Source organism: Octopus bimaculoides, chromosome 2 (assembly GCF_046866305.1).
Source record: "Octopus bimaculoides isolate indiv1 chromosome 2, ASM4686630v1, whole genome shotgun sequence".
Lineage (NCBI taxonomy): Eukaryota > Metazoa > Mollusca > Cephalopoda > Octopoda > Octopodidae > Octopus > Octopus bimaculoides.
In genome coordinates, this window is record NC_142929.1 from 93394237 (window position 1) to 93408144 (window position 13908).

The 13908-nt window shown below is 34.4% G+C and overlaps 1 protein-coding gene across 6 annotated transcripts in view; it reads left to right on the top strand.

Moving 5' to 3' along the window:
• The window catches only part of LOC106872101 (baculoviral IAP repeat-containing protein 2), a 53139-nt gene that overhangs the window by 4729 nt on the left and 34502 nt on the right, over nucleotides 1-13908 (top strand). For all 6 annotated transcript variants that reach the window (XM_014929484.3, XM_089347173.1, XM_089347175.1 and 3 more), the window contains exon 2: nucleotides 12117-13137. In XM_014929484.3, the coding sequence (XP_014784970.2) occupies nucleotides 12159-13137 (979 nt within the window). In that variant the 5' untranslated portion in view covers nucleotides 12117-12158. The remainder of the gene's footprint in view (nucleotides 1-12116; nucleotides 13138-13908) is intronic.

Sequence of the window (13908 nt, forward strand, 5' to 3'; positions counted from 1 at the left end):
CCAGCCGCGCCGCTTTGTTCAGGCCTTCTCCCGTAAACCCAGCCAGCGTGGCAAGCCTACACACTTCCGCCACGTATTCATCCACCTGTTCTCCCCCCCCCCCCCCATCTAACAGTTCCCAGTTTAACAAAGACAGCGTAATCGCTCTCCGTATACACCTCTCTCAATCTCTGCTCGATCTTCTCCGCACTTAACCTTTCTTCCTCGTCCATTTCTAAATACAGGGTCAGGGCGCTCCCTCCCAAGTATAGCGCCATGAGACTCGCCACATCACTTATCCCTTGCAGTTTCGCCACAAGCCTGATCTTTCACATCCAGGCCATTACATCTCCTTCGCCATTAAAAGGCCTGATCACGTCGCTGGTGATTCTAATCTTGGCTGCTATTGCGGCGAAGTCTTACACGTGGGGCCAAAATAGCTTGTGGTGTATGCGTGCGAGTAGATGTAATCGGCCTACCTCAGTTTTCCTTCCAAGTACGAGTCTGTCCTGCAGTATCCGATCCTCGCAGCTCGCCTGACCCGAAGAACGCTAGAAATAGTAGCTGCTTCTCCCAACACCTAGACGGTCACTTGGCACGTCCTCTCCTCACAACAACCCCATTCGAAAAAGGGCACGAAATCCCGATCGAGGCTCCCTCTGCCCTTCTTCCTTTTCCGGTCAACTCACCGTTCCGGTCAGCTCCCCAGTCGCTGATGTTATACCACAGTGATAAAGAAATTTGTGGGTAAAATCTTCCCGAGAGGGTGGGGAGAAGACTTCGAAAAATTCACATGATCCAAAGCTTTCGCCCATAACTTTGAGGAAAATAAATATCTTTTGATGAAATTGTATATAAATACCTTTCAAACGACATGCATTATAGATGTCTAATGTACCGTAAACCCCTTATTTTTGTTCGGAAAAAAAGACGGTGGGGACCCATTAAAATGCGTTTTTGAAGGTGAGGTGCGAAACTGCATTATTCCCTTTTCTTTACCCATATTAAGATAACATTTTGCAGAAATACGTTTTCTAGAGTGTGGATTACATTGGATTGAAAATTCAAACAAGTTTTAGAAGAATATTAAATGAAAATGCTGAAGTTATAAAAATTAGTGGTAACGAAGTCTGTCTGAACAAGAGAGAGAAAGAATGATACAAAATCCTTACAAAAACCACGTTAGTGTTTGTGTGTGTATGTGTGAAACAAGTAAAAAATTTTATGAAAAACGCCGACCCAAAATCCCCCTGCCCGCCATCCCGCTGTCTAAATGTGAAACTGAACAGTTTTGTTTGTTTCTGTATGCGTTATAATAAAAAGATCACAGCAGCGCCTGGTCACTAAAATGAAAATTACTCTGAAAGAAAGCTTGGCAAGACTTCCTTTCGTACAACCCCCAAAACATACCTGTTAAAAATCACTGGATATATTAATCCTAGATTGCAGTTTGTGGCCTATTAAGTCACCGTAATTCATTCATCGAATAAAAAGAAAAAGAAAAACATTTTCCAATAATTCCAGTTTCTACCCCCACCACACACACTTTTTCCAAACAAAAATAAGGTGCTTGGGGAACATTAGGCCTCTGTAATGCATGCCGTTTGAAAGGTATATATATATATATATATATATATATATATATATATATATCAAATAATAAGCAACACGGATTTCAAAAGTGATTGCAGTACGCACGTTTCATGCTACTTCAATTTATTTAAGTAATGTGAGCATTACCTTACATGCATGCAATATGAAGAGCAATCTTCAGCTGCACGAAAAAATGTAGAAAAAAAGACATATTACAAATGTGGCAACATATTAAAACCAAGTGGGAGAGAGCAGAGGAAGAATATATAAGTCCATCTTGACATAGCAGGGTCTATCAGGCTAGTAATTGATTTTAGACAAAAGTTTTAACTGTCTCAGAATTCTATTGTTTCTTATCTAGTGGTGATAGCAAAGGGACAATTACTTCTAAAGAGAGGGAAGGTGTAAGCAGTATGCATGGGCAAGGCTATAAAAGTATTAGAATCTAGAGGTTTCACTGGTCATAGTAGTATCAGGTCATTTTATTACTATCAAAAAGTTGAGGAATTGATGTTGAGGAATTATAGCCCTAGGTATATGGGTCAAATAGGTTTTTTACTTTTAGTCTGAATAGAGTAACAGTATAGTGGTACAGACAACAACAGAATTCTAACTAATGTTTACACAATAAGAGGTATGTTAATAAAATAAAATTAGATGTAGTTATCTTTCACAAAAATCATGAAATAATGTCAATATTGAATTCAGGGGCTCTGGATAGGGTGTAAAATTTAAGGATATTAAGTATATTAAGCATATAGTGATCATGAACACTATTTTGAATTATCTTTTAAAAAAACTTATTAGCTGACGATAATGATACTATTTAGGAGACACATAGGTAAGCCTTATTTATATAATGTGAATAAAAGATAAAAATTATTATCGGATTTATATTAGTTTATAATAATGTGTATACTGATGTTTAAGGGACTGAGAAAAGAAAGGATGTTAGGAAATAACAAGGATAATCAATACAGGAATCTGATGACTGATTTAAGTAGATTAGATGTTAAGGATAGAGATCAGGAATATATGTTGTAAAGTTTCAATTACCAAAATAAATATGTGCTAGTTGATAGTTCTAGATGACTATAATAGAAGTAAGGTACTATAAATTTTGATAACTTTAGTTGTTTAAATAAAAGTCCTATTTTTTAAAAAATTTAAAAGTGCGAGTAGAGCAATGCACACATGATACCCTAAGGTCTAATCTATTATTGATTAGATTAGGATTGTTCCTAAGTTTAAAAATTTCATATATTTCCATAGAACACAATTCACATCCATATCTATTATTTCTATAAGGTTGTGCTTTTCTTATAATTTCCCATTTAAGGCTAAAATTAATACTATTGTCTTTTAACTCCCAAATTTTACTTGCCAAAGTTGTACTATTTGCCTTATGTCTAAGTTTAAATGAAGATTTATGGTTATATATTCTCTGTTTTAGGTTAATACTACACCCTATATAAATATAATTCTCTGTTCTAGTACTAATGATGCATCTGTACACTACGTTGCGGGTACAACAAAATCCAAATAAAGGACAATGGGACTTTTTTCTACAGTTGCACATGGTGGGGTTATCAACTCCACCTATATTATTTCTAATATCTCTATTATTATTATTACTACAATTATTTACACTAATATCATTTATCAATTCTTCAATTCTACTATTAGGTATATATTGGCTATTACCATCATTATTTAATTCATATCTTGATGTGCTATTAGTTGGACTTATTCCTTCCACATTTGGCCTATTGATATTATATGAATTATGTCTTTGATCACTATTACTTCTGTTGGAGTTGGGTCTATCATCAACTTCAGTCAAAACTGTAACGTCGTTACTGATATATTCTAATTGTTGGTTGAAATTATGGTTTATAGGAATAAGTATATTGCTACTATCTTCATAATTTCTTTCGTTATTGTTATTTTCACTTCTATTTGTATAATTATTGGTAGCATCATTATTGGTATTAGATGGATTATTATTTGCATTCATATGGCCACTATTTGTAATTTCATTAATTCTAGCTGACTTGATGTTTTTTTTTGTTTAACCTAGCTATGATTGTACCTACATTAGGAAGGGTAGAGTAAGAAATTCTGATTTTATGACAAGAGAAGATTTTACTATATCTGTGAGAAGAAGGGAAATTTTTTTGTAAAATATTCATGAATTTTTTATAAATATTTGTGGATATTGCACAGTTGAAGGGTATATTTAACCAGATAGAATTTTTATTTTTTCTCTTAAATTTATTGTGTGGGTGGGTATGGGGTGTGCTATGATTACTATTATTTTCTAGTACAATATTATTATTGTGATTAGTAGTTCTTTTAGTTGTGGGATGTTTACTATTTTTGTTATTTGATTCAACATTACTGTCTATTAACCTAGGTTTATTATTAGCGTTAGTATATAGTTTGCTATTAAGTTTACTATTAAAATGCACTTTATTACTTTTCTTATTAGTTAGATTTTTAGGTAAATAGGGTTGTTTTTTATTTGGTCCATTGTTGTTACTATTTAAGTTATTAGGTTTGTTATAACATCTATGATTATTATTATTATTATTATCTCTATTATTGTTGTTATTGTTGCCATGTGCACCACTATCACTATTATTATTATTATTATTATTATCTGTATCAAGAAGAGATGTTCTACCAGGGTTAAGGAAAGCAATATTTTGAGTATATCCAGCTTTAGACAAGGCCATATTATAGTAGCTAGAATTAGAATTAAATATATCAATGTTGGAAGATAATTTAGTAATTCTTTCAGAAATATTATTAACTAAAGAATTTAATACATTAGGTGGATGATTGGATAATCTACTTACATATCTAGTAGTTTTATTTTCTTTTCTATATGGGTGGTATAATCTAGTTTCTATGTTGAGAGTGGTATCTAAGAAATTTACAATTTTATTACCATATTCATAAGTAATGTCTAAGTTAAAACTTTTAAAAAATTTTCTGATTTTCTTTCTTATTCTCTCAATGAATGAGTTGCTATTACTAGGGATGATGAATAAAGCATCATCTCTATATAGACCACCTTTTAGTTCAGGGATTTCTTTGTTTAAGCAATATAAGAGGTAAGTCCCTACTAGGTTTGTAACCTCAGCTGAATCGCTCGATCCCATTGGTATATCAAAGTTTTCTGGGGTATCGGCTCTCGTCCAGAGCTTGTTATCAAATTCTATAATGGTTTTTCTATATATATTTTTCTATATGTATATATATATATATATATATATATACAATTTCATTGAAAAATAGTCATTTTCTTTAAAGTTATGAGGGGAAAACTCGGATCTTGTGAATTTTCTGAAGTCCACTCCACACCACACCCCAATTTCTTTCTGCGCATCCTTGTTTTCATATTCGTTTCCTACACATTTTTTTACACCCGTTGCACTATCTTTTTTTTTTATTTCATTTCCGGGTAATATATATATATATATATATATATATACAATTTCATTGAAAATAGTCATTTTGTTTAAAGTTATGAGGGGAAAACTCGGATCTTGTGAATTTTCTGAAGTCCACTCCACACCACACCCCAATTTCTTTCTGCGCATCCTTGTTTTCATATTCATTTCCTACACATTTTTTTACACCCGTTGCACTATCTTTTTTTTAATTTCATTTCCGGGTAATATTGTAAACATTAACCCGGTTTTTTTTTATGTTATCATCTTAGTTGACCTAATATACTGCAAATGCATTTTTTTTCTGTGGAAAACAGAGGGTGTGGGGTGGGGTGTACCCTGAAAAATCCTCCGGCTCTAATCTCACCAGAAAACTTTTGTTTCCATCGTTTTTTTCTATGTTATCATCTTAGCTGACCTCTGCAAATGCATTTTTCTGTGTATATATTATATACCTCACAAAAATACTGTCAAGTAATTGTAAACAAAATTAGTGCTGGAATCAATCCTTCACAAAAATATTGACCACTCACTGAAAATTGTAAATGTTTTTCGAACTTTCTGTCTAAGAACTCTTGCAGTACCATAGTCTGTGCTGAAGAAAGTCTGACAAATATCCTGTTTCATCAACATTACATGATAAACCACAAAGAAAATTTTGTTGACACCACATATGCATGCATACACTGAACATTGAACATTTTTGGTGAGATTTAAAAGAATGGATGAAAAGGCCAGGTATTCATTCAAACTATCTACACCAGTACCTGGCCAGGTATTTATTTATCTCTCCTACAGAAAACCAAAAAAAAAATTGCTGCAGCAATTTTTTATTGCAGCAAAATTATATACACCCCTCCCAGATTGCCAGCAAAGGATTGATTCCAGCAAAAATCCAGAGACAGAAGATATACTGGACTGCCCTTTAACTACATGAGATTAGCTAAATACTTTTCAAATTTTAAATTTTAAGGTCAGTTGGTTGATATGTTTCATTAAAATCTTTGTAAATTACTTCTCCATACCCAAAATGTGCTGCAAAATTTTGTTTTATTAATTTATGGCAAAAATTCATTTACAGTGCATTACAAGTTCAATTAAGATAATAAAAAAAAAACGCTCGTGGGTACAGCCTACCCCGCCTCCTCCATTTTCCACAGAAAATATGCATTTCCGGTATAGTAGGAGGTCGACTAAGATGATAACATAAAAAAAAATCATTGAAAAATAAAATTTTAGGTGAAATTGGGGCTGGAAAGGGGAATTTCTGAGGTTCCGACCCACCTCCTCTATTTTCCATGGAAAAAATGCATTTCCGAGAGCTTATGAGGTCAACTAAGACGATTGTACCAAAAAAAAAGATGTGGGAAAAAAATTATTTACTTCCGAAATTGAGTCTGGTGTGAAACTAAAAATTTACCGATTCTTTTGACATTATCATGTATCAACCAGACTCTCAGGTGTTGTTTTACTCACAATGTACTCTTCTTTTCCACCTTTACCCAAATCGTTTTACTATATCATTTTCCCATCATTGGAGAAGCTTTCCGAGTGGCCATTTCTGATCGCTTGGACACCATTCAGCAACTGCACAGGTCCATGTCTGTGAGCCTTGCAACATGCTCAGTCCTGCAGAACTTGTGTTTTCTGTATTATGCGATCACATTAGTCTCACTACTCTGTTCTCCAGAGGGGGTTATTTGGGTATATTCTAAGGCCCAAAGTATACCAAACAGCCACACAAATTCACCTCTTGTATTTTTTCCTTGTTTTGTTTTTTAACTTTTTTTTTGTTTTTTGTTTTCAAAATTATGCCAATATGTCTGGAAAATTACATTTTATAGAATAATATTCAATTAATAAGTACCAGAAAGGAAAAGAGGGAATATTCCACAACAGATTTTTTTTTTTTTTTCATTTTCAGCATAATTGTAATCTACATCATCAAAACGGATAGGATGACAAAGTTGAGGTGCATGAAATATCACTTCCATCCCCTTTTTTCACACTAAATTTGGATACAAATGTAATCTACACCATCTGAAAAATTTCACTACAAAATACCCATTTTCCCGAACTTTATGAGGAAACAAAGCTGATCCATGTAAATTTTCCAAATTCTTCTTCCACCCACTCTGAAAATTATTCTTACAGCAAATTCTGATATAGTCCTTATCTACATCATCTGAAATGGATTTGTAGAAAATTTCATTAAAAATATGTTTTTTAAGAATGTTATCAGGAAACAAGTTTAGGGGTCACACTTGTGTAGCTATGTTTCAAAAACTATTTCTAAAGTACAGGGGACAATTTGATCAACTAAAACTTTTCAAACTTGGGCTCCAGCATGGTCACTATCCAATGGCTAAGACAAGTGAAAAAAAAAATAAAAGAATCTCTTCTCAATAATGTTATCCAATATATATTGTGGCTTAAAATATATATATATATAAGACAGGATGGTCATATATGGATGTCATTCCTTATAGTTCTACAGGATCATTGTTGACCTGGAACCAAATAACAAAAGCCAGGGACAGACGCATGTGCAAGCATTTGTATGTGTATAGCTGTCACCCAAAATGCTAGAAATAACAACTATATATATATCTCATCAATATAAATTTCATTGTTAAATTAATGCATAAAAAGGAGGAAAGAAGAGATCCTCAAACTGGATTTGGCCTGAATGCTTGCAACTGAGTGGGTTTTAATAAAGTTTCCCCAAGGTGCAAGGTTGTGGTATTACACTTTGGGATTTGAACTCAGAGAGCCACAGCAAACATTGCAAAGCATCTATTTGGTCTGACATTCTTGAAGTTCTATCAGTTCACCACTCATACCTGTGAAATGCAATGTAAATATAGTATAATGATGTAATTATTTAAATGAAAGTGTGTGTATGTATCTATGTCATTCCATCATGTCGAACCTTTAATCCCTACACATTTTTTCCTCACTCAATTTTTTTCCATTCTCGCCTCATTTATTTCCTCTCAACTCTTTCTTTCAATGAGTGTAGGCTTGAAACATCAAAGACTTTTCCATCCTTTCCGAGCATCAAACTAATACACCTGCTTGTTGTTCCCTCACCTGTCTTCATCTTTTGTTTTCTGTAAATTTGTACTATATATTACATACACTCACATGGTCATTCCAGTTTGATCTTGTCTGACTGAACTTCCTCCTGTCCTCAACTCTCATCTCTCCTACGATATTCTCAAACTTTCAGTACCTCTTCTCATTCACCCAACCATCACTCCACCCAGATGACTGCTGGATCTTCGTTCTCTTTCAAACTCTACCACCATGAATCTTATTGGCTTTTGTTTATGTGTATATATATATGTGTATGTGTGTGTATATATATAGAATAAGAATAGCCTGTGCAAAGTTCAGAGAGCTCCTACCTTTGCTGGTGACAAAGGGCCTCTCACTCTGAGCAAAAGGTAGACTGTATGATGCATGTGTATGAACAGCCATGCTACATGGCAGTGAAGCATGGGCCATGACTGCTGAGGATATGCATAAGCTTGCAAGGAATGAAGCCAGTATGCTCTGCTGGATGTATAATGTCAGTGTGCATACACAACAGTGTAAGTGCCCTGAGAGAAAAGTTGGATTTAAGAAGCATTAGATGTGGTGTGCAAGAGAGACAACTGTGCTGGTGTGGTCATGTGTTGCAAATGGATGAGGACAGCTGTGAGAAAAAGAGTCACACCCTAGCAGTTGAGGGAACCTGTGGAAGAGGTAGACCCAGAAAGACCTGGGATGAGATGGTGAAGTACAACCTTCGAACATTGGGCCTTTCCATTGACACTCGTGCCAGTGGAACATTAAAAGCACATCCAAACGTGGGATGTAACCAGCCCCCTTATGAGTACCCCTCATTCATTGCACAATAAACTTTGCTTGTGAAGACCTATTGAGCAAGTGAAATCAAATCAGAATCGCTGATGTGACTGATGACAGTACCACCTGATTGGCACGAGTGCCAATGGAACATTAAAAGCACATCCAAGCATGATTGTTGGCAGGGCCACGGGTTGGCTCCCGTGCCGGTGGCACATAAAAAGCAGCATTTGAGCATGATTGTTGTAAACTTTGCCTTACTGGTACATGTGCCAGTGGCATGTGAAAAACAACATTCAAGCGTGGTTGTTGCCAGTGCCGCCAGACTGGCTCCCGTGCAGGTAACACCTAAAAAACACCTTTTGAGCGTGGTTGTTACCAGAACCACCTGACTGGTCATCATGCTGGTGGCATGTAAAATCAAGTTGCTGCTGGGGATGTTGTGGATTGTCAGGATTAAAGTAGACTCACTGGCCATTATCTAGATGTTCAGCTAGATGGATAACAGTTGGATGCTGTTCATGCAGCAGACAGTTAAACAATCTCCAGGCTGTTTCATTGCTGCTAATGTAGCATGCCATCTGGTAGCATGTCACTTCATCATCTATGTATTGGAAGTTTATCAAGATATAACATTTTCTAATCCCTATCCAAGTAGAAATAGTCACATCAGATTTAAACATTTTATTAGGTCCATTCCACGAACAATTATTTGAATAACTCATGTCGATATCTGTAACTTATGTCACAGGAATATTGGACTTTAAAATTAATAAAGTTTATCGTATAAATTGAAAGATATCCTACAGTGTACATTGCTTAAAGGACCAAATGAATGAATGAGTTATATCAATATAATAAGAGTTTTCAACATGACATGCGTCCATATACAGATCTTTCATTATTTAGCAACCTTACTGTTTCTATTCCTTCTGAAAATTACATAAGTTGTGTGTAACATCAAATTTTAAGTTTTACATTATAATAATTCCAGTTCTTCACAGAGGCCCCCTGCAACCATAGGGGTTGCAGGGGCTTAGCACTGGCCCTGCTGTAAACAAATTCATGGTTTAGGGTTAGTAATTAGTGAATATGGTGTTATTGTAAATATTTACCAAATTTTTATCCAGTCACAATTATGTTTATCAGCAACCAGCCTTTGTGTGAAAGTGTTGGTGTAAATGCATGCTCAACAGGACCATACACAGAAATTTTGTTTCAGAAAAGTACTTCTTACATACCTTGCTGTCAATTCAGTGGATTAATCCCAACAAAATACTACAAGGCTAGTCGCTGGATCAGCACCTCTGTTTGTGTTCTTCATTCCAAAATAATAAAAACTTTAATATACTTCCAAAATGGAATTTCATCTATGTGTATCTGCATGCATATATGTGCAGGTGTGTGTGTGTGGTGGGGATAGTGCACAAGAAAGATATTTACAGAAATGTACTCATAAAAATTCTATTAAAATAAATTATCTTTATAAGCCATGTTTGCAATTCTCCATATAAATGATAGCAAAGTGTGTATCAAATGAAATTAAAATCTTAGTTCAGTGACAGATCAATCAAGTTAGTAAAGTTTTAACGTTTCTGCTAACGGCATATTCTCTCTTCTAATTAAATATTGAAAAAGAGAGAAAATGCTGCTCTCTCTTTTGCAAGAGAAATTAATTTTGGCAGTAAGGACTAAACCCCTTGTTTGATTATAACAATTAAAAAGCGTTTATCTTTACTTTTAAAAAAAGAGGTGGGGTGGTAGACATATGATGGAGAATTATTCAATATTGTGTTTGCCTCTATCAGAATTGTTTACCTTTAAAGCAAAAAATCAAAACTGACGGATGACTTTCTTTGTTCATTCACATAAGCTGTAGAAATTGTACACACGCATGCAGAAACACAGAAAATTTCCAGATATTTAGCTGTTATTGTTAGCAATTCATTTTCAGTTTTAGACAACAGGATGAGGTAGGGAGGAATATGTGGATCAGTTTTGGAGTTCTTCATAGAAAATTTGAAATAAAAAATTTTTTTCCCATATTCTTAATCTCCATATTTTTCGACATAGATTGAAAAAAAAAATTTGAAAAAGAATTAAAAATTTTTAATTTGGGGTGAGGTGGGAATTTAAAATTTTGAAAACATGGTTTTTTGCATATTGTGAATCTCCATCATAGAAAACAGGAATCTGCTGAAAAAAAAATCAGAAGGGTCATATGGGGGAAGGGGCTACAGCTATATGGGCAAGGGCCCAAATTCCCTCCCCACCCCCCAGAACCTTCCCCCAAGTAGTGAAAAACCTTCATGCCAAATTTGGTGCAGATTGATCCAGCGGTTTGGCCATGCATTGAGGAAACACACACACACACAGAGTGAATTTTATAGATATAGAAAGATAGAGTTTGGAGCAGTCCTCTAACTTGCAGATCCCATCACACTGTCCAACCCATGCCAGCATGGAAAACAGACGTTAAATGATGAGGATGATGATGATGATGATGATGATATATATAAGATTTCATAAGCAAAAACAAGAAAACACAATATTATCCTGAATAATGTGTCATCAGTGTTAACATGTACTACTCAAGTACACCTGCAACTGTTGTAAGCTATCATATTATTGCCTTTCAGAAAAGCTAATGGAAGGTAGGCATTTATGGAATAATCTATAGTTTACCAACTTGTATCAGCATGATGCAATTGAGGTTAAATTCACCAAGATGACAACAGAAAACTAAGTAAAAAATATTCAATCACATGAGCCTTGATACTTCCAACTTGATTAGTTTTGTAAATATTTATGCATTCTATTTATACATCTCTTTTTTTTTGTGAAGGCGCATGGCTTAGTGGTTAGGGCATTTGGCTCATGATCGTAAGGTCGTGAGTTCAATTCCCAGTGATGCAATGTGTCCTTGAGCAAGACACTTTATTTCCTGTTATTCCAGTCCACTCAGCTGGCAAAAATGAGTAGTACCTGTATTTCAACAGGCCAGCCTTGTCACACTGAATCTCCCTGAGAACTACGTTAAAGGTACACATGTCTGTGGAGTGCTCAGTCACTTGCACGTTAATTTCACAAGCAAGCTGTTCCATTGATCGTATCAGCTGGGACCCTCATCGTTATAACTGGCAGAGTGCTCCTTACATCTCTTTTTACTTTGTAGTTTATACAACTTCATACAGAAAAAAAGTCACATATTTTTTTATATTTTTGTTATTTCAGTCACTGGATACAAATAATGATCAATAATACTGACAGAAAGTAATGGAAAATCTGAAGACACAATCAGGGGACCTATGTCATGAAATAGGAAGATTGTTGACATTCTCTGGAGATATTCAACAAAAACTAACAGCTACAGAGCTTGCTGCAAATGGTTATTATTATAATAGTACAGAAGGAAAAATAATATGCTTTTTCTGTAAATCTGTACTGGAATTTTCAGATTCCAATTTTAAACATAAATATTTGTGTAAACATAAAGTTAACAGTTCTTCAGTTTATTTACATGATGATACAGATATTGAAAATGCTGCAGCTTTTAATGTCCAAAACACTGAACGAGAAACTGAGACTGTAGTAACAACTAGTACTGAAAAAGTTATTAATTCAAATAAAAATGAAATGCTTGATATGCAAAAAAGACTGGATTCCTTTGAAAATTGGGACAAAAGCATGCCAGTAACACCCACAGATTTTGCCAAAAATGGATTTTATTACCTAGGTTATGGAGATGCTGTTAAATGTGCATACTGCTCCATCCAACTGCGCGACTGGAAAGAAAATGATGATGTCCATAAAGAACATACACGTTTTAGTCCAAAATGTCCAAATTTAGAATCTTTTATCAAAATGGATTTGAAATACGAACTGAATCGGATAAAAAGTTTTGTTCAGTGGACGACATCTTACCCATTAAAAGCTAAAGATTTGGCAGCTAATGGTTTCTACCACAAGGGGCCTGCAGATAATGTCTGTTATATATTTTGCAAATGTGAAATCAAAAATTGGAAAGCCAATGATAATATTAGAGGAAAACATAGGTCAGTTTCTCCGAACTGCCCTTTCTTGTGTGGGAAATTGGTAGGTAATGTACCAATACCAAATCAGAGTAATAAATTTAACTCTCCAAAACATCCACATTTTGCCTCATTAAGTGAACGTCTTAAAACATTTTCTTCATGGCCAGAGAATAAAAATCAAAAACCTGAATCTTTAGCAGATGCTGGGTTCTTTCATAATGGTAAATACATACAATATTTATATATATATATCTTTGGTTGGTCTCTTTTATTGTATTATTTCCAATTTCCATGCCTGCATTTATAGCATGTTTTGAAAATTGGTTCTTTACATATTGTTAGAGACAGCTGGGTAAACTAAGGTAAGCAAAGAAAATATGCCCTAACTCTATTTTTCAAGGGCCCAATATAATGACTAAGAAAGTTTGAGCTTATAATCATATTATCAATTTTACCATTACACCTAGCTTGCCTCTGAAAATTTAAAATTACCTTTTATTTTGTAAATAGAAACATTATTATTACTAAATCTCTCAACGAGAGACATTCAGTAATGGTACTCTAAAGTAAAGATTATTTGCCAACATAATATGTCAGTCCTGGTTGGGATGAATGTTACATCGTCTCCAGCTTGCTATACAACACACTGTGTCCTTGTATTTTCGAACAGGGGAGTTTAGCACCCTGTTATTTAGAAAATTTAAAAAACATTAATAGTAAAGATAAATAAGAAAATATGGTACAGAGTAATCATCTTTTGAGGTTACTAATACTGTTTTGATCATTAGCATTTCTATTTTCTGGTGCCATATTTATTTATCAAACAGGAAAGAAAGAAATTGTCAATATGCAGATTGATGTATTAATTTCCGTGAAAAATAAGAGAAACACTATGTTATCAACCTGTACAACGCTTGTTAGTTGACCATTTCTTTCCTTTTGGTTTTATCATCTTAAAGAAAATAATTAAGAAGTTTAAACTCATTCATCAG